Source organism: Aquarana catesbeiana, linkage group LG01, assembly GCF_042186555.1.
Source record: "Aquarana catesbeiana isolate 2022-GZ linkage group LG01, ASM4218655v1, whole genome shotgun sequence".
Classification (NCBI taxonomy): domain Eukaryota; kingdom Metazoa; phylum Chordata; class Amphibia; order Anura; family Ranidae; genus Aquarana; species Aquarana catesbeiana.
The window spans coordinates 550,790,725-550,816,814 of record NC_133324.1 but is presented as its reverse complement, the minus strand read 5'-3'; the positions used below and the strand labels follow the sequence as shown (position 1 = coordinate 550,816,814).

The 26,090-nt window shown below is 45.1% G+C and overlaps 1 protein-coding gene across 3 annotated transcripts in view; it reads right to left on the bottom strand.

The window, feature by feature from the left end:
- PGPEP1 (pyroglutamyl-peptidase I) overlaps nt 1-25,843 on the bottom strand; it is a 144,530-nt gene extending 118,687 nt beyond the window's left edge. For 2 of the 3 annotated variants that reach the window (XM_073595859.1, XM_073595850.1), the window contains exons 1-3: nt 25,646-25,843; nt 15,663-15,715; nt 273-386 (exon numbers count right to left, since the gene is read on the bottom strand). In XM_073595859.1, the coding sequence (XP_073451960.1) occupies nt 273-386; nt 15,663-15,715; nt 25,646-25,679 (201 nt within the window). In that variant the 5' untranslated portion in view covers nt 25,680-25,843. The remainder of the gene's footprint in view (nt 1-272; nt 387-15,662; nt 15,716-25,645) is intronic. The other variant, XM_073595869.1, reaches the window with a different exon arrangement.
- Between the last annotated feature and the right edge of the window lie 247 nt (nt 25,844-26,090).

Here is a 26,090-nt window from a genome sequence, read left to right as displayed (position 1 = left end):
GCTCATGTATGAAAAAGCAAAAATAGGCTGTTGCAACTGAATTTTTCCCAGAGCTTAGCAAGAGGGGCGAAGCTCTGCTGACTTTAATCATCCAATCACGTGCAAACGAGAAATTTTTTTTTTCCCCTTGCATGTGATTGGGTATTCTTTGCAAAGTGACATTTCACAACATTCACTAAGCTCCGGGGAAAATTCCCCTTTTAAGGTTATCAGTCCATGTGCTTCCAGTAAATATACCCCACTGTGTTGAGTGAGTATCTCTTCCAACTTACCTCAGGGTTGTAGGTCATCCATAGGTCTGGGATTAACCTTTGCACAGTCTGATATTCAACTGGAACTTCATACACATGCAAGTCAACATCTCCTAACCCAATCTTCTCAAGTTCCTGCAAGAAATTAAAAATAAAGCAACATGCAATGCGTTTTTAACCAATAAATAATATTTAGATATAGGCAGAGTTTGGATGGCTGCATCAAAACCTAAGATAGAACTAAACCCATTGTTTTAAACTGTTTCCAAAACAGTTACATTCAAGGCCTGCTGTGAATGGTAACTGTCAGTTGCGTGCTCTCAACTGAACTGGCAAGACAACACATGGCTAGTGTCACAGCTGATCAGATGTGCAACATCATGGTACCTGCAGATCTAACAGAGGGCCAAGAAGGCAGCTTCCTTAGCTGTAAAGAAAAGGAACCTTTAGTTTAGAGTCAAGGTCATAAGGCAATAACATTTTAAAAAAATTTTTTTTAGCAGGTCTAGGTTTTGATTTTTTTACATCAGTTCATATTTGACATGACAAATTTGGAGGACAGACAGCAAATTGTAGACATGGGAAATATACAGATCAAAACAGGTCTGCTTAGTCTGCATTTAGTACTGAAACCAAATACAAAGTAAAATAAACCTGTGTATACATACTCACTGTATGACTTGTGGCTATTAAAAGTAAACTTTCACAAGGTCCCCCATGCTCTAAATTGGAGAAAGCCTATTCTTGTGGAAATCAAGCGCTCTAACAATACATTACCAGGCTACCTCAAGCAGCCAACATTTCCCAAGCAGGGACTGTACCAATGGACAGACATAAGTTGCTCAGCTCAGAAAAGAAAATACCCACATTCCCTGCAATTTTTAAAGAACGAAACTTTGGAAGGCGTGTCCAAAGATAGGCATGGAAAAGGCAAACCAGTATTGCCTGTGGTCTTTCTAAACTTTCAACATTAGTCACTTAGGCCCCTTTCACACTGGGGCGGTTTGCAGGCGTTATTGCGCTAAAAATACCACCTGCAAACCACCCCAAAAAAGCCTCCGCTGTTTGTTCAGTGTGAAAGGCCGAGGGCTTTCACACTGAAGCGGTGCGCTGGCAGGAGAAGAAAAAAATCTCCTGTCAGCTGCGTCTTTGGATCGGTGAAGGGGCAGTGTATTCACGGCTCCTGCCCATTGAAATCAATGGGACAGCGCGGTTATAGCCGCGCTATACGAGTGGTTTTAACCCTTTTTCGCCCGCACCGCTAGCGGCCGAATACCGCAGTAAAACAGCGCTAAAAATAGCACTGTTTTACCGCCGACGCCCCCTACCGCCCCAGTGTGAAAGGGGCCTTACCATGTCTTGTTCTGCACCAACTCTGTGTGCAGGTGGCCAACCTGGTAGGGGCAGGGATTTGCATCCTCAGAGTCCACAAAGCCTCTAGCAAGAACAGTGAGCAGCACAAGAGTGATATCACCAAATCTCATGAGACTAGCAGTCAGAGGCACAGTGACTTAACCACTTCAAAACAGGGCACTTATACACCTTCCTGCCCAGACCAATTTTCAGCTTTCAGCGCTGTCGCACTTTGAATGACAATTGCACGGTCATGCTACATTGTACCCAAACTAAATTTTTATCATTTGGTTCCAACAAATTGAGCTTTCTTTTGGTGGCATTTGATCACCTCTGGGATTTTTATTGTCTACTAAAAAAAAAAAAAAAAAAAGACCGAAAACTTGGGGAAAAAAAAAAAACCAAACACTTTTTTTGTTTCTGTTACAAAACTTTGTAAATAAGTAAGTTTTCTCCTTCACTGATGGGCACTGATAAGGCAGCACGGATGGGCACTGATAGGCGGCACAAATGTACACTAATGGATGGTACTGATGGGCATCACTGATTGGCATCCATTGTGGACACTGATTGGCATCCCTGGTCGCCATGGGTGGCATACCTGGTGGTGATTAGTGGTGGGCATCCCTGATAGTCCTGGTGGCGTCCCTGGTGGTCCAGTGTGGGCATCCTTGGGGGGGGGGGCTGCGCTGATAATCAGCACAGACCCCCCCCCTGTCAGAGGGGCAGCCAATCGGCTCTCCTCTACTCGCGTCTGACAGATGCGAGTGAGGAAAAGGCGATCAACGGCTCTTCCCGTTTACATCATGATCAACCGTGATTGGACACAGCTGATCATGTGGTAAAGCGTCTCCGTTAGAGACTCTTTACCTAGATCGGAGTTGTGGTGTGTCAGACTGACACACCGTAATAACGGTCGCTGTGATGCACGCCCCCGGGGGCGCGCAGCGGCTCGTTATCCTGAAAGACGTCATATGATGTCCGGTCAGGATAACACAACCACTTTGCCGCCGTCAATTTGCTATATGGCGGGTGGCAAGTGGTTAAACTCGCACTGTTGATATTCTTGTGTGTTCGCATATCTAAATCCAACAAAACCGGAATGAGATCTAACCCGGATCGCCAGGGGTTCTATTTCTAAGGTGAACAGGAGAGGCAAAAGAAGGCGTCCCTGCCTAGTACCCCTCTTCAGATCAAAGGGGTGAGATCATTTTCCGAATGCCCCAATTGCAGCCTGTCGTTGAGCATAGAGTAGGTGCACCCATGAGATGTACTGTGGGCCAAAAACAAAGCATTCCAGTAGCACCCATAAGTACCCCCAGTCAAGCTATCAAATGCCATTGTGGCATCCAATGATAGCAATGCCCTACTGCCTACATTGCCAGCTGGGGACTGTATGTCTAGAAAAAGCCTTCTCAAATTAATTGCAATGGACTTGTTCGGCATAAACATGGCCCGATCAAAGTGTACAATTGAGGCAACAACCTCATTTAGCCAACACCATTGCAAGAATTTTTACATTGCACTGTAAAAGTATAAATTGGTCTATAAAGATCCTGGATCAACTGGGTCTTTACCTGCTTTCAAAAGTAAAATGATACATGCTTTGGACATTGAGGGTGGCATAGCTCACAGCTTTAGGGACATATTAAAGACCCTCAGCAAGCACAGGAGCAACATTTCAGGGTATTGTTTATAAATTTCCATGGCGAAACCATCCTCCCCAGGAGCTTTACAATTTGGAAATGTGCCCACTGCTTCCTGAAGTTCCCCAATAGTAAGCGGGGCATCAAGCTTCTGTCTAAACAGCCATTCGGCTGGGAAAGGTTATATCTCATAAGTAAGTTTCAAGGTCCCCCGGGGCATAAGAAGTACCAGAGAGGTAAAAGTTTTGTAGAAGCTAGCCAGCTCCTGTATAAACAAATCTGGTGAATGAATCAAGGATCCCGTCCGAGATTTAATAGCTTCTATTGCAAGGGACCTTTGCTGAGAGGTGGCAATCCACACCAGTAGGCGACCAGTTTTCCCCCTCCTCAAAGAATGCCTGTCTGGAGCCGAGGAGGAGAGAAAATGCTCATAGGCAGCTTGGGCTGACTGCCAAGCCCCCTTAGAGTTTGAAGGGTCCGCAATGTATCTTTGCTCCAGTTCTTGGACCTGAGCCTCCATTTCTTCCCTCAGGCCTGAGGAGGCATGCTTAACCTTGTTAATTTCCACAATCAACAAACCCTTCAAGTATGCTTTAAAAGTGTCCCATTGCAATATACAAGAACCGGATGGATCCTGAGATGTAGAAAACTCCCGCATATCCCCGTTCAATCATCTCATGTGAGCGCAATAGCTTCAACCAGAATGCATTCAATTTCCAGGGGGGTTTGGCTAGTAAAACTGGTGGGGATACAAGAATGTGCAGTATTAAGGGAGAGTGATCGGATACGCTATGGGGTCTATAAGTTGTATCAGACACAAAACGGAAGTGAGCCTGAGCTGCCCATTCACAAGATCAGTCCTGGATAAGGTACCGTGGGTTTTGGAGGAACAAGAAGATTGCTTAACATTCGGATTACGGAGCCTCCAGAAATCTACCCATCCCACCTCTTGCATCAATCTCCCCAGGGGAGTACCCCTGGAGAGAGCAGAGGACTGAGGAACTTGGTGTCTATCCAAGGCTGGATGTAAACCGCAATTAAAGTCACCCATTATGAGCAGCGGTAGCTCAGGTCACCCATCCAAATTGGAGATTAGAAGCCTGAGCACCGTAGCCCCAATGGGTGGTGGGATATACACACACCAATATACACGTCAGATTACCTATAGTGTAGGAATACAAAATGCCCATCAGAGTCAATTAACCTGTCAAATTCCTGGAAGTCCAGTGCAGCATGTACCAGCACACTGACCCCTCGCAAGTAAGTTGTGTGTTGAAGGATATGCCCACCCCACCCAAGAGTACCCTAAACATTTAATCAAATCAACAGTGGAGTTTTTTGGAAGCAACGAATGGCAGGGTGAAACTTTTTAAAGGCACATAGAAACCATGGTTCGCTTGAGGAGGGTAGTGGACACCCCTAATGTTCCAAGAGATTATCGGTACGGTTGTCATAGGGAAGTTGTAATACCACCTGCTATGGCCAAGAAAGATATATCATGACTGGGTACATGTACCAGGCCCTCGTTGACACGTCCAACTGTCTTGGAAAGTCGACCTCATCCAGTACAGACCGTCTCAGGTGGGTGCAGTAGGCTAGTAAAAAGGTAACATTAAAGCAAAACTGTGTGGTCTCCATAGAAGTTGCTGCTAATGTTGTGCCTGTATGTGAAAAAGCGTGCAACCGAAACATAAATCAAAAAGGAAGATCTGTCTTGAGCAATCACTGCCGACAGGGCAGCCCAAACGTGCAAGTTCTCACACCATAAACAATGAGACAAACATCAGTTCTCTCAATCCAATAACTTTGTGTAGCTCACATCTTCAGCTGTAAGATTATGTCCCCCAGCCAGAGAACAGTGTACCATAGGAAAACAAAAAGCATAAGTGCAGCAGACAGTTGAGATGAGGAACAGATCATTACCTGGCAGCATACCAGGAGCATATTCCTCAGTCTCCCGCTACCTCCTCCTCACGGTGACGAAGAGCCTGCTCATTGCGATCTAGCCAAGCCATCGCCTCCTTAGGAGATTCAAAGAATTGCACTTGACCTTTTTCTGTAACCCCAAGTTTTACCGCATGTCATAAGGCAATTGTAGAAATCGGAATCTTCTCTTGACATCTGTAAGGCTACTTTCAGACTGTCGGAGGCAAAACGGCGCTATATTTAGCGCCGCTTTATCATAGTTTTAGCGGCGCTGTTCAGCCGCTAGCGGCGCGGTCTTAACCTCCGCTAGCGGCTGAAAAAGAGTTAAAACCGCCCGCAAAGCACCGCTGCAGCTTCGCTTTGCAGCCCTGCTCCATTGTTTTTAATGGGAAGGGGCGCTTTAGGAGCGATGAATACACTGCTCCTATAGAGCTGCCAAGATGCAGCTTGCAGGACTTTTTTGACCACCCTGCAAGCGCACCGCTTCATTGTGGAAGCCTTCGGGCTTTCACACTGGAGACACAGGAGAGGCGCTTTACAGGCGCTATTTTTAGCTCTGTAGCCCCTTTAAAGCGTCTCAGTGTGAAAGTAGCCCAAATCTGGCTCTGCGCCTTTGTACTTCCGCAGAGAAATCCGGGTAAAAAGAAACCCTGGTACCATTATAAAGAAAGTTGTCGCGTTCCCGCGCTTGACGTAGCAGAGCCTCCCGATCACGGTAATGGAGCAATTTTGCCAGCACGGACGTCGGTGGGTTGCCTGGTGGTGGTGGGACTCTGAGCCCTTTCTACTGCACAGAAGGGTGAAAAGGCCCCTCACCCAAATACTACCAGGAGACAGTTATCTATGAAGACCGTGGGGTCCCTTTCCTTGGCATGCTCAGGTAGGCTGAAGATTCTGACATTATTTCTTCAGAGACGGTTTTCCAGGTCCTCTGCCTCTTTTGCCAGCTGAAGAGCCACTTTAGTATCCCGTGCCAGTGGGGGCAGCTGGTCTTCCATATCACTAAGCTGGCTTTCCACTGCTGTGGTTTTCACCCTCATCTTTTGTATATCCGGGCGTAGAAAGGATACCTCTTCTCTCAGCCGACCAAATTGTTTTTTTAGCGTGTTTACTGAGGCAGTGCAGTTAGGCACTGCCCCGAGGATGCCTGCTAGTATGGGTTGCTCCTGTTCAGGCAACCAAGTCCTGCAGCACCTGGGAGTGGGAATCTGCAGACTTGGTAGCCTCCATGCATAGTGACAAGCCAGCCTGCTCCTGCTCTCTCATCTCTTCAGGTTAAGCTGCCTCCCGGAGGGGGGGGGGGGAGGCTGTAGAGCACATACCAGGAAGCATACTGCTATTTTTCAAAAGTGATTTTGGGCCCAAAAAAAAAAAAAAAGGAAAGTCTTCAGGGTATGATTTATCATTTCAGTGAGCTATGCAGAATGTACCGTCAGCTCTGTGCTGCATTTTTTCTGATTTCTCAGACAAGCATTAAATGTCAGCAATTTGAATGGAAAAGAAAGGGCTGCAGATAGGTATAACATATGAAGGAGGATTTGATTCTTCTCTGTATTACCCGAGGTCAGTCACTTTACTGGGCGTATGTAAGGGCTTAAACCAATGTGTGGTTCAAGTGCGCCCCTCCCTCACCCAGTGTAAGTACTGCTATACATAGTATTCAAAGAGGATGATATCAAGTTAAAGTGTTTCTAAACTCAAAATGTTTACCTTAAAGTGGATGTAAACCAAATGTCATCCTTTCTAAACTACTGCCATAGGGGTTATCTATAAGGATATACATGCCTCCTGCATGTATCTTTACCTGTCAAATGTCTCCCCTCTGTCTGTTATGAGAGCTGAAAAACTGCATATTCTGTGGGTGGGTCTGTTGTCTGGAGCTCGGTGGGTGGAGTCATGATTTCATTATACTCCCCGCCCACCTCTACACTCCCCTTGTCAATATGCATTTTCTCCTGTGTATTTCTAACTGAACTTCTGCTATGATCTCTAACATCCAGTGAAAAGACAGGAAATTAACCACATGACTTCAGCATGCCAAATCATGGTGAGGTGTGGAACAGCCAATCCTTGCAGAGCTGCTGAAGAAAGGAGTGGGGGTGGGAATTAAAAAATCATGCATGTCTTAGGCTGTCACTCACAGCAAGGGGGAGTATTTGACAAAGTTTTTCTCAGTTTGTCAAGATTTTTCTCACTGAACAATAAAAGAGGATTGCTCAGAGATGGATTAACTGTGTGTGGCAAGACTGGGCTCAAATGATAGGAAATCTTATACTCCACAGTATGATATCAAACAAAAAAAAAAAAAAAATTTCGGGTTTACATCCACTTTAATGCATTCCTTGCATTAAGACAAAAAAAACTCCCCACTACCCGTTTTTCTCTATTCTAAAAAGACAAAAAACGCTTTCCTTCAATATCAGCTTAAGTTCAAGAGCTTTGACTAGCTCCATAAAAAAAGTCCTCCTTTCCACTCTCAAACTTTCATTTCCTTTTTTAAAGTTATTTATTCATTCAAGCAAGCACATGTAAAAGAAATTAGCTTTATGTGGATGACAGTATATTAGAAAAGCCATATTTCTAAAAATGTGTACGCATGCAATAGATGTCTGCATAAATTAACTCCTGGGGTGGACTAAACAGACTGCATTCTCTGCATGACTAAAGGACTTGAAGCAGATTTTAGACTGAGGCCAAGAGTTGCTATCACTGTGGTCTTCTGACCATGTTCACCAGTGTTATTCAGTTTTAAAAGCGGAATTCCACCCAAAAACGCTTTAAGTGAAGATGACCCCCTGACATGCCACATTTGGTATGTCACTTTGAGGAATCCAGCTCCCACTTCCTCCCGGGGCTCCGCGGAGTCGGAAGGAAGTTCACCTCTCCCCCCCTGCAATCTTCTGGGACACGTCAGAGGTCCCAGAAGACTGCCCAACCAATCAGTACGCGCAGCGCGGCTGGCGCATGCACAGTGCGTGCCCGGCGGTAAAGCCACAGCCGGGCGCCCAAAGTCAGAATGCCAGCGCTGCAGAGAGCAGGGCTTTGTTTTTTTTTCACATAAAATAGTTTATTGAAGAAAATGAAGCATATATAAACATACATGAGTGCAGATAGGAGCTGATATACATCAATCAACTGGTGTCAAACTTAAAGTCAAAATCGTATCTAACATGTCCGTGAGTCATAGCTAAGCATTCTGACAATTAAGTAAGCTGTCTTTGGATAAGAACTTCTGTGTGTTCAGGAAACTATGTCCACCTTTAGGTATCTTTTTGAAATCTGCATTTGTTTGATGAGTAGGGTAAAGAACAGAGTGGAGATAAGAAAAGAAGAGGTAAGAAAACTGGAGAAAAGGATAGGTGTTATGACCTATAAGTCACAGTGATTTGAGGGAGTTGTTTAGAGCTTGTTGGGTTCGAACGTCTAATGTACTTTCTTAAATTCAGTATAACAAAACAGTTCAGGTTATTACATGGTTATGTATTTGATCAAGTAATGGTAAGTATTGACCAGTTATTTAATCAAGTTTTCATAATCCTGGGAGTATCTATATATGAACCAGGGAGACCAAGTTTCGTGATAACGCTCAACTTTTTCTTCTGACTGTGCCCGTGTGTCTTCCATTTCACAAATATATGAAATTTTGTGCAACCAGTCTTTCAGAGAAGGGACTATTGTTGATTTTCAAAACAGTGGAATGAGAGAGCCGCATTTAGTAGGTGTCTGGTGAGAGAGTTTTTGTATCTTCTAAAGGTAAAATTTGTAATGTGAAGCAGGCAACATGCTGCGTTAAGTTTGAGCTTGGTCTCCGTGATTCGGTATATTACCTCTTTAACCTTGTTCCAGTACGGTGTTATTCGTTCACATTGCCACCAAATGTGCATTAGAGTTCCTTTCTCTTTGTTGCATCTCCAGCATGTGTCTGGCGACTGGGGGAACCATTTGTGAATCTTTGCTGGGGTTGCATACCAATGAGTGAGCATTTTATAAGCCGTCTCCTGCATTCTCGTGCTCAAGGAGCATTTATGCGCCATAGTACAGGCTCTCTCCCATTGGGTATCTGAAATTGTCATGTCAAGGCAGTCTGACCATCTCTCTCTGGGCCTATTATCTGCGGGTTTTTTTGAATTTTGTAACCACTGGTAAGCGACTGATGTGGTCTTTACAACCTGCTCTCCCTTTAGGCACACCGACTCCAACTCAGTAGGTTCTCTAGTGAAGTGTCTCTTACGGGTGGCATTGTTAACGTAACTTCTGACTTGAAAGTACGACCACAAGGGAAGGGAAGGTATATTGTTGTCATCCTTTAGATTAGTCAAGTCTTTCATTATCTTGTTATCGAAGCAGTGGGAAGTCAGAAGTGGTAGTTTTTGATCAGAGGAACGCAAGAGGCTGTTCCCCACTCCAGGTGGAAAGTCAGGGTTGTTTTGCAATGGGGTGAGAGGACTGAGAGGAGAAGAAAGTTTAGGTTGTTCAGCTAGATGATGAAAGATTTCTAAAGTGGTCCCCATCAAAGGGTGGACTCTCAGAGTCGAGGGGTATTTGAATTTTGGTATCCAGGGGGAGAACATCAGGGGAATTGGGCTCAGATCATTTTCCAACGACACCCAATCCTTTATGCCGCAATGATAGTGCCAGTCTATGATCCTGGCAATGTGCGTGGCATGGTAGTACATTTTAACGTCTGGTATCCCCAACCCACCCACTGCTTTGGCTCTTGTTAGTAGGGAAAATTTAATACGTGGCGATTTGTGTGCCCAAATGAATCGCATTTGAAGGGCCTGAAGCAATTTAAAAAAGCTTAGTGGGATTTTAATGGGGAGTGTGCGTAATAAATATAGAATTTTAGGCAGTATGGCCATTTTGCAAATGGCCACCCTGCCAAACCACGAAAAGAACCCCGTGTGCCAAGTTTGTAAATCCTTTTCTATGGTTTTGAGAAGGGGAAGGAAGTTTCGGGAGAAGATAGAGGACAGCTTAGGTGTAAGCCAAACTCCCAGGTATTTGACGGCCTGTGTTTCCCACTTGAATGGACTATTGTTCTGAATTGTCTTTAGTGTTTGTTCTGGGAGTGAAATATTCATCGCCTCCGACTTCTAAAAGTTTATCTTAAGGTTAGAAATATAACCAAATATTGCGAACTCTCTCATAAGGGAGGGGATGGATATATGTGGATCAGTCAGGAAGAAGAGTAGGTCATCGGCATATGCCGCTACTTTGAATTCACGCCTTATGACCTCAAATCCCTTTACAGCTGTATTAGCTATGATTCGTCTAATAAATGGTTCTAGTGATATTATGAATAGCAGGGGTGACAATGGACAACCCTGTCTTGTCCCATTGTTTATGCTTACTTTATTGGAAAGTGAACCGTTTATTTTGAGTCTGGCTGAAGGGTTTTGGTAGAGGGAGGTTATCCAGGCCATCATTCCTGGTCCCAAGCCTATGTGTTTGCAAGTTTCAAACATGTAGTCCCAGGCTACTCGATCGAAGGCCTTCTCCGCGTCCGTAGACAGGAGAAGACCCTCGATCTTTCGTCCATGAGCAGCATGAATCAGGTTTAGGGCTTTGGTGACATTATCCCTTGCCTCTCTTCCAGGCATAAAGCCCGCCTGTTCCGGTCCTATCACATTATGTAGTAGAGGTTTCAGTCTATTGGAGATGATTTTGGCCAATATCTTCACATCTAAATTCAGTAGCGATATAGGCCTATAGCTAGAACAGTGAAGCGGATCCTTATCTGGTTTGGGTAACACGGTAATAAAGGCCGATAAAAACTCTGGGGGGACCGTTCTTGGCTTTGATAGGGAATTTAATGCGTCTTGGAGGTGTGGAGATAATGTGTCAACGAATGTCTTGTAGTATATGGCCGTGAACCCGTCAGGACCCGGGCTCTTACCGTGTTTTAAATCTTTAATAGCGAATTTGAGTTCCGACAGGTCCACGGGACTCTCGAGTGATGCGGCGTCCTCCGCTGTAAGCGAAGGGAGGCCTGAACCCCTCAAGAAATCCCGCATCACCCGGAGCCTTTCTCCCTGCAAATCATGTGGTCTGTGTTGGGTTGGGAGATTGTATAAATTGGTATAGAATTCCTGGAAGTGTTGTGCTATTTTGTCCGTTGTTCTATCCACCCTGCCATCCTTATTTTGAATGCCTGAGATGTTATATTTAGGAGTGGGTCCCCTCAATGCCCTGGCAAGCAGATAGCCGGGTTTGTCACCTTGCTCGTAGTATATTTTTTTTCTAAAGAAAAGGAAACGTTTCGTTTTGGATTCTAGAAGCTGTTTAAGGGTCAATCTTGTCTCAAGGAGAGTGGTCGCCGATTTGGATGTCAAGGATTGCTTGTGTAAGGTTTCTAGATGACAGATTTTTTGTGTTAATTGGAGAATTTCCTTTTCTTGGTCTTTCTTTTTTTGTGCACCCATCCTAATTAGCTCTCCCCTGATGGAGCACTTGTGGGCCTCCCAAACCATCAGTGGGTCCATGCCCGGGGTCACATTATGCCTGAAGAACTCTTTCAAAGCTGCGGTCAGTATGGACAGCAGAACTGGATCTGTTATGAGAGAGGAATTTAGTCTACAAGTTCCCGATCTGGCCGGGGTATCAGTCAAATTTAGGCATGATCAGAAATTGTCTGTATCCCTAGGTTTGCCTCTCTGACTATATGGAGATCCCTCTGTGTGATAAAGAGGTAATCAATCCTGGAGTGGCGTTCATGTGGGATTGAATAGAAGGAGAAATCTTTGTCCTCAGGGTGTAGGAAGCGCCAAGTGTCAACTAAATCTAAAGAGTGGAGGAGAATTTTAATTTTTTAAAATATTTTATAGGTAATGAAGGTTTTCCCTGTTGACGTATCTACTAACGGGTTTAAGGGAATGTTAAAATCTCCCCCTAAGATTAAGCGGCCTGTGCTGAAACCCTCTAACTCCCTCATCAGCTTTTTGCAAAAGGACAAGTGGGAAGTATTAGGGAAATAAACATTCGCTAATGTGGTGGGCACCCCAGAACATTTCCCTTTGACAAAAATATATCTCCCCCCTGGATCAACCAATTTGTCTGTGATCTCGAATGAAGCCTCCCTACTGAGCAGTATTGACACTCCTTTAGATTTGGAGCTGTCGTTTGTGGCGTGGTGTGCCTCTATGAAGTAGGAGTCGGTGAGCCTGGGAACCTGGTTTGTCTTAAAATGGGTCTCTTGCAGGAAAACAATTTTAGGCTTACCTTTTTTTAATTCCCGCAAGAGAGTAGTGCGTTTCTCCGGAATGTTTAGGCCTTTGACGTTGTGAGATACCACCGTAGGGGCTCGACCTAACGCAGAGTAAGCCATTGTTCAGGGCCAGAGAGAGACTGCAGACAGTACCTGTAATCACAACTATAAAAAGTACTTGTTAGAATTTAAATACTTAAACGTAGTTGTACCACCTCAGTGACTAAGAAAAATGGGAAGAAATAGACAGAAAGATAGGAGTATAGTGAGAAATTAGAAATAAGAGTACGGAGAGTGAGATTTACAACCCTCCCAGACAATAACAATGTCAGAGTGGGTCAATATTTAGTGTGTGAGAGTGGGTCTATAACCCCTCTGACACACTGTGGGGACGCGAGAGGCACGCGGTCAGATACCAGTCCCAACTTAACAAAAGTAGGAAAAAAAATTGAAATGAACTATCAGGGACTTAGGACAGCCAGACCACGGCCCATTTTAGCAAGTGGGTAGTGCCAGATGGTCATTTCTGCCGCTTGGACTGTTAGAGCGGGGCTCCAACCAAGAAAACGGAGTGGAACAAGCAATAACTATAATAATAACTTAAAGAAATATATGGGGTGGTGGGATCAGGACGTGAAAGGCATAGTTGCCTCCCTACCCCTCCCCTCCCCGTACAGGACTCACTTAGTGCAGGAACCAAAAAACAAAAAAAAAACAAAAACAGAAACACACAGAGGGAAGTATAAGCAGAAACTCTACATTGAGCTAAGAGTCCCCATCCGGCTTATAGTAACATTTAAAATAGATAGGAGGTAAGAGAATCTTGCTAAGTCCCTAGGTAGGCCAAACAAGCATCATAGTCCATCTGGGCTTCTTGTAAGGACAAGCCAACCAGCAAGATGTGTCGTGTCCTCTGAGTGGGGTACATGGCAATGCCCTGGGCTGAAACTTTGTCTCCCAAGTTCCCGTTAGGCTGACAAGTTCACAATGAATGGAGCAAAGGTTGGTGTGATTCACCATAGGGATCTTGTGGGACCCCCTGGTGAGTGGTTAGGAGGTTCCCAGGTCTCCGCCAAACAGCCCACGTTATCCCTCCCACGTGTTAAAGAAAAAAAAAAAAAAAAAAAAAAAAAGGAAGAAGGGGGGAGAGGGACCATAGACAAGGACGACATTAGTAGTAGTAGGTCTTTTCCTCCAGGTGTCAAATGATCCGGAATGGGGAGTCCTTGCGTGAAAACTTAGCTGTAGAATTAACAGAGTATCTGCTCAATTAGCACATATGCTAAGGTGCGAGCTGAAACCTGAGCGAAACAGAACATCGTTAGGTGATAGGATTCTCGCGCTCATGCATCCATTAACATCCTGGAGGAGTGTGCTTTGCCCCTTGGAGTGCCAGCGATTGAACCATCCTGCCGACTCTGCTTCTGTTTCTTTGCGTGATGTTTCTCTGGGGTCACCATAGGGGAGTGTGGTGGGCTTCTGTCTCCGGATGGGAGTAAAAACTCCTGATACCACTCCGGTAGGTCAATTTCACCTAACTGCAGGGCGCTGCAAAACTCCTGAAGGTCACTTGGAGTGCGGAGAAAGTGTTGTTTGCCATTGTGCGACACAGAGGGCAAAGGGGAAGCGCCACGTGTACCGGAGATCTTTTGCCCGTAGCACCTCTAACAAGGGTCGCAGGGCCCTGCGATTTTTCAGCGTAATTTGGGAAAGATCTTGAAATAGAGTTATGTGAGCGCTGTTGAACACAATCTGCTCATTTCTGCGTGCCTTGTACATGATCTCCTCTTTAAGAGAAAAGCTTTGCAAGCAACAAATGATGTCACGAGGGGGAAGTGTATCTGGGCCTCTGGCTCTTAGAGCTCTATGCGCTCTGACAAATTCAATGTCCGTGTCCTCTGGTCTCTCCAGGAGGCTATTAAAAACCCTCTGCAGTACATGAGTTATTTGGTCTGCATCGACTGATTCTGGTATTCCTCGAACTCTAATATTGTTCCTTCTCCCCCTGTTATCGAGATCTTCCAGGTGTCTGTTCATCTCAATAAAGTGGAGTGCATGAGAGGAAACCACCCTGTCCAGCCTGTTTATGGCTTTATCTCTGTGCTTTCCTGCTGCTTCAGCGGTGGCCATCTTCTCTGTTAGTTCGAACTAACAGATTGGTTTTGAGGTCCGTGATAGCTGCAGAGAATGAGGCTTTGATGTCAGCAGCAAAGCCTGACATATCTGCATAAGTTAGTGGATGATCAGGACATGCCCCTCTCCTACCATTGTCCTCTGTAGCAGACAGGGAGTCTTCGCTGAGATCCTCCTCACGCTGCACCGGCGCCATCTTCCCTCCTGCAGTAACTTTCTGTATCACAGCTTGATTCCTGAAAATCTCTGAGATGTTCCTCCCGGCTGATGCAGCGGTAGAGCGGCGGGAACGGGTGTGCTGTGAGCAACGATTCTGCCTGCTCATCGTCGCTTGCTGTGCGGCAGAAAGACTAGTTTGGGCCGCTGGTCTGGCAGAGCTCCTCGTTTAGGGTGCCATCTCCATCGCGCGCCAAGCCACGCCCCCGAGAGCAGGGCTTTGTTCATCTGCTTCACTGGACCGTAGGACAGGTGAGTGTCCGATTATTTAGGCTGCATTCACACCTGAGCGTTTCAAAGTTGCGCGTTTTTGCCGCAATTTTGTTCAGGTCACAATGTAAAAAGTAGAAAAACACCTGTAATCTGTCCCAAAGAAGCTTGTGTTCTTTTTTCTTCAGGTGACAAAACGCTCAGATGTGAACAGGTGCCATTGAATGGGATTTTGCTTGTTGGGAGTTTTTCAGGCGTTTTATAAGCTGAAAAGGCTCAGGTGTGAATGCAGCCTAAAAGTCAACAGCTACACTTTTTGTAGCTGCTGACTTTTATATAGGTGGAACGCCGCTTTAAGATTCCAAAAATAATTCAGTCATTGCCACAAACATATTGTGATGTGTTGGGCAACTAATGGGTGGGCTGATTTACTAAATACACAAAGAAACTTCAGTCAACTGTGTGTGAAAATGTTATGGAATACAAATTCCTGTTCTCTTTGAATAACGGATCATGCACAGATGAAATGGTAAACAGGAATTTGCTTAGCACGCATTTCAAAAATGTAAGTGAATATTCAACCTCTTTATTTAATCAGCCTCCATATCTAAGAGTGCATGGTCTGAATTATTGTCAAGATTTCAACCTAACTTGCTGCAAGGGTCTGCTCCTTGCTACACAGACATTCATAAATATTTTTACCACAAATAAATCACTAACCTGTACAGCCACCCAACTTGCATTAACAGCATGCTCGCCAAAAGGACCAAACCCTGCAGAAACAATGAGAAGATTACAAACACAATTCATCTTTGTGACTCATTTTAAGGCCCCATCCACACTTACAAATGGTACAGTTTGCAATTAGCCGCAAGAGACTCAGCAGGGTTGCCTTCAATTGGCTAGGGACAGGGAGCTTCATGCAAAGCAAAGGGAGGCTGCCAAAACCCACAGATATTTGTGGCCATTCACATTTAATCAATCATGCAGCGACTACCCTGTGAGCATTCGCAGCTGGTCCCTTTGAAAGTGCAAATGGGCCCTGAGGCTGAGTTCACACTGGCACGACACAACAGCCGTCCTACTTTGGATCCGACTTTGCCCTGCGACTTAAAGCGGACATACATCCGTTTTTCAATTAACAGGGATCCAACTTGGATCCTCGCCAATACCAGGCACTGTGTTTGGTATGAATCTTGAGGGGGAACTCCACGCAAAATTTCAAATAAAAAAACTGCATGGGTTCCCCCTCCAAGAGCATACCAGGCCCATGGGTTTGGTATGGATTTTAAGGGGAACCCCCTACATCGAAAAAACGGCGTGAGCCCCCCCAAGATCCATACCAGACCCTTATCCGTGCATGCAGTTCAGGCCGGTCAGGAAAGGGGTTGGGGACGAGCGAGCGCCCCCCCCCCCCCCCAACCGTACCAGGCCACATGCCCTCAGCATGGGGGGTGGGTGCTTTGGGGCAGGGGGGCGCCCTGCGGCCCCCCCACCCCAAAGCACCCTGTCCCCATGTTGACGGGGACAAGGGCCTCTTTCCGACAACCCTGGCCGTTGGCCGTCAGGGTCTGCGGGCGGGGGGCTAATCGCAATCTGGGAGCCCCCTTTAATAAGGGGGCCCCCAGATCCCGGCCCCCCAACCTATGTGAATGAGTACCCATTCACCTGGGGAGAAAAAAAAAAGCGTAAAAAAAAAAAAGCGTAAAAAAAAAAAAAAAAAAAAAAAAAACACCACACACACACGACAGGTTTTTAAAGTAATTAGTCTTCCTTCGACTTCTCCACACTCTCCGGTGCCTTCTGCCGGGCTCCTCCGCTATCTTTAGCCCACTCTTCTTAGTCGCCTTCCGACGTTGACACGACGCTCTCTCCCTCAGTAATGTCGCATGCGCAACGACATATAGGCATGGGGCGTGGTCACCAGGTGATGTAATCTGGTGACGCCACCCCTTATGATGTCACTACCCAGGGCATGATGGGACGGTGATGTCATAAGGAGCAGAGTCACCGGATGACATCACCCGGTGACCACGCCCCATGTCTATACAAGTCATTGCGCACCACGCACACGGCATTACCGCGAGAGAGAACGTCGTGTCAACATAGGAAGAAGAGAAGAGGGAAGAACACGATGGAGAAGACCGGGCCACCGCTAGTAAAAGAGCGGGCAGAAGATAGCGGAGGAGCCTAGCAGAAGGCACCAGAGAGCGGGAGGAGAGGCCGGAGAGCGTGGAGATTACCTTTAAAAACCTGTCTAGTGTGTTATTTTTTTTTTTTTTTTTTTTTTATTGACAATTTTTTTCCCCAGGTGAATGGGTAGGGGGTACGATGTACCCCCTACTCATTCACATAGGGTGGGGGGCCGAAATCTGGGGGCCCCCAGATTCCGATAAGCCCCCCGCCCACAGACCCCGACAACCAACGGCCAGGATTTTCGGGAAGAGGCGATTGTCCTCATCAACATGGGGACAAGGTGCTTTGGGGTGGGTGTGCCCCAAAGCACCCACCCCCCATGTTGAGGGCATGCGGCCTGGTATGGTTCAGAAGGGGGGCACTCGCTCATCCCCACCCCCTTTCCTGATCGTCCGGGCTGTGTGCTCGGATAAGGGTCTGGTATGGATTTTGGTGAGTCCACCTAGCCGTTTTTCAGTGTAGGGGGTTCCCCCTTAACCTCCCTGGTGGTATGATTATTTCAGATTTTAGGTGCTGAAAGCGGTACAGTTATTTTGCATGGAAATTTGGCGTTTTATATTGTAGGTCTGTAATTCTTAACAATAACACACTTAAATCTGTCCAAACAAGAGTCTAGTAGATATCCCGGGTATGATAAAGTTTGAAACACAAAAACAAAATTATAATCTGTAAGATTACAGTACTGTATGTGTTATGTTTTTACAATTTTTTGAATTTGCCGCCAGGCTCTGCCCCCGTGCGTCGCGCCACTCGCAGGGAACGGAGCCTGGCACGGAGAGGCTTCGGAGGAGGACGGAGCCCGCAGACAGCGGGGGACATCGCAGGATCCCGGGGACAAGGTAAGTAAAGCCATACCAGGATCCTGCGATGTAATCCCGATTGTGGCTTGGGGTTACCGCTAATGGTCCTGAATTTTAACCCCGAGCCACACTCGGGAAAACCGCCAGGGAGGTTAAAATCCATACCAGACCCAAGGGCCTGGTATGCTCTTGGAGGGGGAACCCATGTCGGTTTTTCATTAAAAATTTTGTGTGGAATTCCCCCTCAAGATCATCAGAGCACAAGTTGCATGCCAAATGCCGAATCAGGCAAGATGGCGTTCCGACTTTAATGATATTAAATGGGCTGAAGTAGGATCAAAGTCGGACCAAAGTAGTGCAGGGAGCATTTTCAAAGTCGGACCGACATGTGTCGGACCAGTTAAGACGGCTCCCATAGGAAAACATTGATTTTCACACGTCATGCGACATGAGCTCCCAATGTCGGAGTGTTTTTTGCACCAGTGTGAACCCGGCCTAAAGGTCTATGAGCTCTGTATGTAATTAGGTTTGCAACCTCATCCCTTTAAACTGAACACTTTATTAACTGAATTACACAGGTCCTGAGGCTAATTTAATGCCAATACGGCACGATGTGAGTTTAATTACCACCCTTATCAGCCACAGAACCTGGGTAATATTGGTTCGGTTTCGAAGGGATGAGGTGGCAACCCTATGTGTCATACACACTTGCATAAAAATAAATTGACATGCCACTCAAAAAAAAAAAATTACTTTTAGCCATGGTTCACATTGATGCTACTTTGAATGCCTGTGTAAACTTGGTCTATGGACCTCAGCTCACATCAAAGTCAGACCAAAGTAGTACATGGACTAATTTGAAGTCGGTACGACTTGAAGCCGCACAGATACGAATGGTACTCATTGGAAATTATGGGGTACGATTTTGCAGTTCCAAGTCGCACAAGTATGAAAGGGGCCTTAAGGAAAAATAAAAATGTTTTGACTTATAGCGAAACTTCCCAGAAAGGGAAGCTTTGCTCTCTGTTAAGCCCCATCTTTTTTCACATCTGGCACTAGTGTGTGTTTGTTCCGGCCCCCCCTCCTTCCCCTGTAGCCTTCTGGGACACGTCACAGGTCCCAAAAAGCTGCGGTATCATTCAGACAGCACAGCTTGTGCATGCACAGTGAGTAGCTGGCTGTGAAGCCGCAAGTAGTCACAGTCGGCTGCTTACACTGCCAGCGTCGGGGACCGAAGACCAGTGAAGGAACTGGTCGGACGAGGACAGTGCTGGATCCTGGGGCAGGTGAGTGTGTTTATTACAAGTCAAAAACTACAGTTTTTGTAGCCAACTTAGCCACAGGTGACTGAAGAACCTCTTTAAGCTGCACTTTAAAGCAGTGGTAGGCAACCTTAGAGGAGGTGGAGATCTACCTGAACAACATGGGAGAAATCAAAGATCACCAGACACAAGGTCTTACAAGCATGACAGGGTGCATCACCCATACTGCGGCCGCAACACATGCACACCCCTGGACACTGCAGCTAAAATGGGTGTGGTTTGGGGGGGTAAAAAACACAACTCAACTATTCGATTTCATCTCCCCTGCCCCATAGCACAAATGTAAATGAGCCCTTACTGTCCTTAGCCCCCTAGAAGGCTGCTTTCACAATGATGCACCTGTGGCTTTCCTGCTGGTTAGCTGCCCATTGACTTCTATGAAATCCTGCATGTTTGGTGCACGTTCTGAGATCGCACCAAAACTTCTGTGTTCAGGAGTTTTGGTGTGCTTTCAGAAAGCGCACCAAACCCTCAGGATATCAAAGAAATCTATTGCTAAAGTGCAGCTAACCCACAGCAAAGCTGCGGGTACACTGCGCTGCACCTACAGTGCATCAGTATGATAGCAGCCCAATAGTTGTTATCCCTGTTATAGGTGCTATTGTGCAGTCATATGGGAACAGCAGCATCTATATGGGAACTACAGCAGCTATAAATGGCACAATAGCATAAAGATGCTATTGTGCCCCTAAAAATGCTACTGAATCCAGTGTCATGAGTGATTATGCCCAGTGACACTGCGGCTACCAGGAATAAGAGGTGGAGTGCTGTTAGTATCACTGACATAGAAGTAGTAGTTTCTCTGCACCTTCATCCATGGTATGTGACAGCAGGTCGGCAAGCCCAGGTGATCTACCAGTAATCGCACTGCGATCAACTGGTAAACTAGCGATTGTAAAAGTTTTAAGAAGTGGTACTAGACCGCAGGCAATTAAAAAAAAAAAAAAAAAAAAACAACCTGCAAGCCAATGTCATAATCTGCTAGTATGCATTGCATATTAGCACATTATGATAGACTTACCTTAGAACGAAGCCCTCCAGCACCACACTGTCACAGCTGAGACATCTTCCCCGGTCTTCCTTCCAGGTTTGCGGCCTTTGGCTACATGAGTGGCCAGGGGTGTGATGAGGTCACTCCCGTGCAAGCGGGCGAAAGACGTTGTTTCCGACACGGGTTCTAAAAGTCCGGCACTGCAAGCCGGACCTTCAGAGCGCATGTGCCGGTGATGTCATTGGCTGCATGCACTCTGAATATTCCCTAAACTGTGCAAGTTTAGGAGATATTCACAGTACCTACAGGTAAGCCTTATAAGCTTGCGTATAGGTACAAGTGGTAGTACAGGAGTTTACTACTAAAAAAAAAAGAAAAAAAAAAGAAAAAAAAAAAAAAAAACACACACACAGGAATCGGCTTGGACCTGCCCCCTCTCTGCTCTAAATTGGCTCACTGGCTGCAATTAACGGCAGCAGAAGAAAATGGCTCCCGCTGCTGTGTGAGCCAACAAGGAGAGACCCAGGAGAGCGGCTGCTCTCATGCACAAAGCTGGATTGAGACGAGGCTCAGGTAAGTATAATGAGAGCAGCACCCAAAAATTTTTTTTTTTTTTTTTTACCTTAATGCGTATAATGCATTAAGGTAAAAAAACATTCTGCCCTTAAAACCATTTTAAATAAAACTTTGGCTCAATACAGGCTTTTCAATGCGTTATTAGGCATGACACGTTCCTGTGACCTCATCCATATTGTCCTCAGCAAAATACCCTGAACATCCTGTGCCAAGTGCACTTTGGATTACCAGTTAACGTTTCAATGCTTGTTAACTTTCTTGAGCTTCCTCTCTCCTGCAAACAGATTTGAAAAAAAAAAAAATGTGCTATGAGAAATACAGGGACTGTCACTGCTTAACTAGTTCTGAAAATGCTAGAAGCCTGGCAGCACCAAGTTCAATACTTTGAGTCGCTGCCTTGGAGCAAGCACATAGCCAGTGAAGTCAGAACACCTTAAGCTGCACACTTCTCCTGGGTCACTGCCTCTGGAAGCAATGGAGCAATTGGAAAAGCTTGACAGCCAGACAACTAAGAATTTCAAATTGAAAAGCAATGGCAGCCCCCATATTGCTCTGATCACAGGCTTACTTGAAAGTAAATCTGATACTCAGGGTTAATGGAGTTGCCAGCATCAGTCAAATGGCAAGCTCCAGCATATGTCTTAAAGTGGAAGTACATTTTTTTGCACTTGTACCAACAGGTAAGCCTATAATAAGGCTTACCTGTAAGTACCGTGAATATCTCCTAAACCTGAACTGTTTACATAGGCGTGCGCAAGGGATGTGCCAGGTGTGCCTGGGCACACCCTAATCCTGGAGTTGACAATCCATCAATTGTGGGCAGGTGACAGGTAAGCCGCGATCCTTACTTGCCGACCCCCAGAACCTGGACAGGATAGGCAGCTGGAGTGGAAATCAATGGACTAATCTGTATTTTCTTCTGCAGCAGCTGAAAGTAGGCTTCTCCTCCTCTTGCCGATATTCAGCTGCCACGGGAGGAAAATACAGGGGATTGGTACCAATGTATGCCACCCCTCTTGTCCCAGTTCCTTTTCTTTCTGCTGCCCAGGTCCCCCTGTGTGCTCACCTGCTCCCCCCCATTGTTTTAGGATGACGAGTGGGGAAGAGGCCGGTTAATATGTCACAAAGGCATATGTGTTGGAGCTTTGAGGTGCACACCCTAAAACGATAGGCTGCACACACCTATGACTGTTTAGGAGATATTTACACCGCATGCAGCTGGCGATGTCACCGGTACATGCACTCTCAAGGGCCGGCAAACCCGTACCACCCCTTCAGAGCCCTGTGCTGCTACCAGACGGCCAGGGGATGGAAACTCGAAAGAAAGACCAGGTGAAGATGGAAGCCCTCTCAGTGGTGACAGCGCGGTGCTGGAGGGCTTTGTTCTAAGGTATTTCAGAATGTGCTAGTATACGATGCATACTAGCATTTAATGCCTTTACCTTGCAGGGTTTATTAAAAAAAAAAATCATTGCAGTTTAAGGAAAAAGAGTCCTCAGGTGAGCAACTACCTGACCAGGAACACAAGCATATCAGGGTCAAGGTGGAGCCAATCATCTCTTGTAGTTGTCCTGGAAGATGATTTGGGAAACCGTGTTAACCCCTTTTGCTGCCAGAAATTATTTATTTATTTTTTTTTTTTTTTTTAAATATATGCAAAAAATATCAATTTAGGCTGAAGACTAGTAAAAATCTAGCAAACATATTTCTTAAAAGCAATTTTGAAAACAAAATACGACCCCGAACTACACAAGTGAAAATATGTGAATAACTAAGTACAAAGCAAACAGAGCCGCTCACACTAATGTGTGCTAATACCTCAACCTAGAAACCTAAATCTATAAAAATTATGAAGCGCTCATATACATATGTGCGAATGTCCAAAACCAGAAAAACAAAAAACATGCGTTTACCATACATGCATTTGCAAACCAAAACACCATATATGCACAAAACTATATAAAAACTAATTTTCTTAATTGTGAGGTAATATATAGGTATAAACCTTATTTCTTCATATATAGATCAGACAGTCTTTTGGGGCTTTGCGTTATAGAAATGTTTTACCATGCCTTTAAATAAAACACGACACACTGTTCTATCACCAAACGTGCTGTTATAGGTGTGCCCTCACCTCAAATGATGGACCCCACCATTGTACAACAGGAGGTCAAACTGCGCTTGAATAAAAGTAATCCCAGGGATGCAGGTTATCCACAACTTTCAGAGGCATGGCAATGGTCCCCAGGATATCATAAAACCAGATAAAATCTCCATAGTGTAAAACCATAAATAATATTTATAAAATTAGAAATGCACTTACAATATCAAAAAATGCAAGGGACATGATTATACAGCTCTCTTTACATCAAAGCAACTCAGATGGGAATCCAAGATGGCATACCTGTGGGTCACAGGTGTGCACTTACTTGTGCTCTCCTGTGACCCAGAGTTGGCTGATAGCAGGCTAAAGTCTGCTGTCAGCTGATGTCACAGAGCTGCCCCAGGCTATGGAATGATCGCAATCATATTGCGAGGATAAACCTGGCTTCCCGATTGATAGATGGTTCTTAGCGCACGGTTGAGTGTTGAAAGCAGCTGCACCCGCCCCCCTTCCCGGCACTCCAGTGAGCACTAGAGGAGTATAGCGAAGAGCGATGACTGCAGTCACCTTTCTCTACTCTGAAAAGACCAAGAACTGAGCGATCAGCAGTCATGTGATCGTTCACTTCTTGGGCTTAGAGCAGGTCTGAGACAGGTGCAGCATAGAGGCAAGTATGAATGTTTGATTCATACAGATCTGGCGGTTGCAGACCATTGCAACAAAGGTGAACAAGGACCATTCCCGATCATCTCTATGTTCTAGGAGACTGGAAGCAATGAGGATGTCATCACTTCCAATTAGGGAAATAGTAGGCACAGCCATTTTTGCTTTCAAGGGTAGAGGAGAGATGTGGGGTCTTACATAAGTCATGCTTTATTACTATCACAAGGGAGGTTTACATTTCTTGTGACAGCAATAAAAGTGATAAAAAAAAATGTATTATATTAAAAAGGGAGGGGACAGTGTAGCGATACATATTTTTAAATAATACATTTTTTTTTTTTGTTTTTAAAGCCCCCCATCTCACCAAGCTCACGCGCAGAGGCGAATGCATACGTAGGTTACGCATGCTTATGTAAAATGGTGTTTGCACTACACGTGAGGTTTTGCTGCAAACGTTATACTGAGAGCAATAATTCTAGCCCTAGACCAACTTTGTAACTCTAGACTGGTAACCTGTAAAAAATGTTTAAAGCGTCGCCTATACAGATTTTTAAGTATCATAGATTGTCGCCATTCCACAAGCATGCACAATTTTCTTTTCCAATCAGTTTTATTGAAAGTTTCAAGGAAAGAATACCAAAATTCCAATACTTACTCATAGGAAAAACAGTAAGCTATAAATATACATCAAGGTACAAGGGATTTAAAAGACAAAATAGAGATATAGATATATTCCATCAAGTATTGCCTTATAAATATGGACTTGGGTGTGTTCGAAATCGCACATGTCTGATCCCACCAGGAAGCCGACAAACTACACTAATCACAGGCAGCGAGACGTTTCCTGGTCCACAGCTGCACAGATTGGGAAATGTCTCACTGCCTGTGATTAGCGCTGTGAAGTGTCGGCTTCCTAGCGGAATCGGGCACATGGGATTTCAAACATGCCTGAGCTCATCTCTATTGGCTTGTAAAAAAATGAGCTCAGAGGGCAACAACCAAAAGCAATAGAAAGAAACAGAAAAAAAAAAATGGGAAGGGGGGAAAGCATAACCAAAATTTCCCTGTCGCTCTTTTGAGCTCGATATTAAGAGAAAAAAAAAAAGGGAAAGGTGGGATGACATAACCATGTAACAATCATCTATGTAGCCATATGCCATAGAATTGGTGGGGATAATAGGGCATAAAGGGGGGACAGTATCCACCAAGGCTCTACCACACCCCCACAACACCTTGTATGCAGGGTTATGCCCCATGTTGTATGACAATATGGGGCATAACACTGACAATTTAAGGGGAGTGATAAAAGAAAGAAAAGAAAGGAGCCGCATTTGCAAATTTTGAAGCATGACATGTTAGGAATCTACTTACTCTGCAGAAAATCATCTATTTATATATTTTTACCAAAACTTCGGTTATATAGTGTTTTTTTTTTTGTTGCATTAAAATTAAAGAGTACTTTTCCCCAAAAAGTTTTGATTAAAAAACTGCTGCACAAATACCGCCTGACATGAAAAACTGCATCACTATCAATTTATAGTCTAAAGCCTCTCCTAAAATATATTTTATATATATATATATATATATATATATATATATATATATATACATATACATATACATATACATATACATATACACACACACACATATATACATATACACACTTTAATTAAAAAAAAAAAAAAATTCCGGGGTTCTAAATTTTCAAAAAAACAAAAAAAAGCCACCGATATTTACATGTAGGAGAGAAGTGTCAGCATTGGCCTGGCCATCAAGTGGTTAACCAACTCATTAGATAAAAGAATAAAAATGTGCGAAGATTTTCTGGAAATGAACCACTGGCAGGTGCTAAGCGAATAAATCCATAGCCAATCCTTGCACAGCACTAAGACATGAAAGTGACACAAAGACTGATGAATTGGACTTCCTCAATGAACACCAAAAAGATGTCATTACTATACTAAATTCCAGTCATATGCAAACCTATATACAGCACGGTGCTAGAGTTTTTATTCAAATTGCTTGCCCCCCAGCTCCCTTTTACTTACCTGTGACAACAACACACTTCTTTGGCTTCTCCATGCCGCTGAAAGAACTTCCGGTCCGAGCACCGGGCACCTGAGACTCTCAGCTGGATGAAGCAAGCATTTCCCCGTCACGTGACGTTACCCGTCCACTCTGCGTTCCAGAGCTGCCCAGCTGCGAGCAGAAAGCATTTCCCCGTGACGTGCCCCGCCCTTCCTCCTGCGTTCCGAGCCTCTTTCTGGTGTGCTTATGAAGATTCTAACCAATTACAGACAGAGTAGGCTGATCTAATGAAGCGCAAGGCTTTCTTTTACTAGTGCTTACAACTAGTGGGGATGGTGTAGGGAGCGGAAAGCGAAGTTTAGGGTGGTACGTTGAGGTTCCTAAACTCATAGCTCCCAACTGTCCCTGATTTGGAGCTCTGTCTCCCCCCCCCCCCATTTCTCCCTCATTTTGCTCTGATCTATA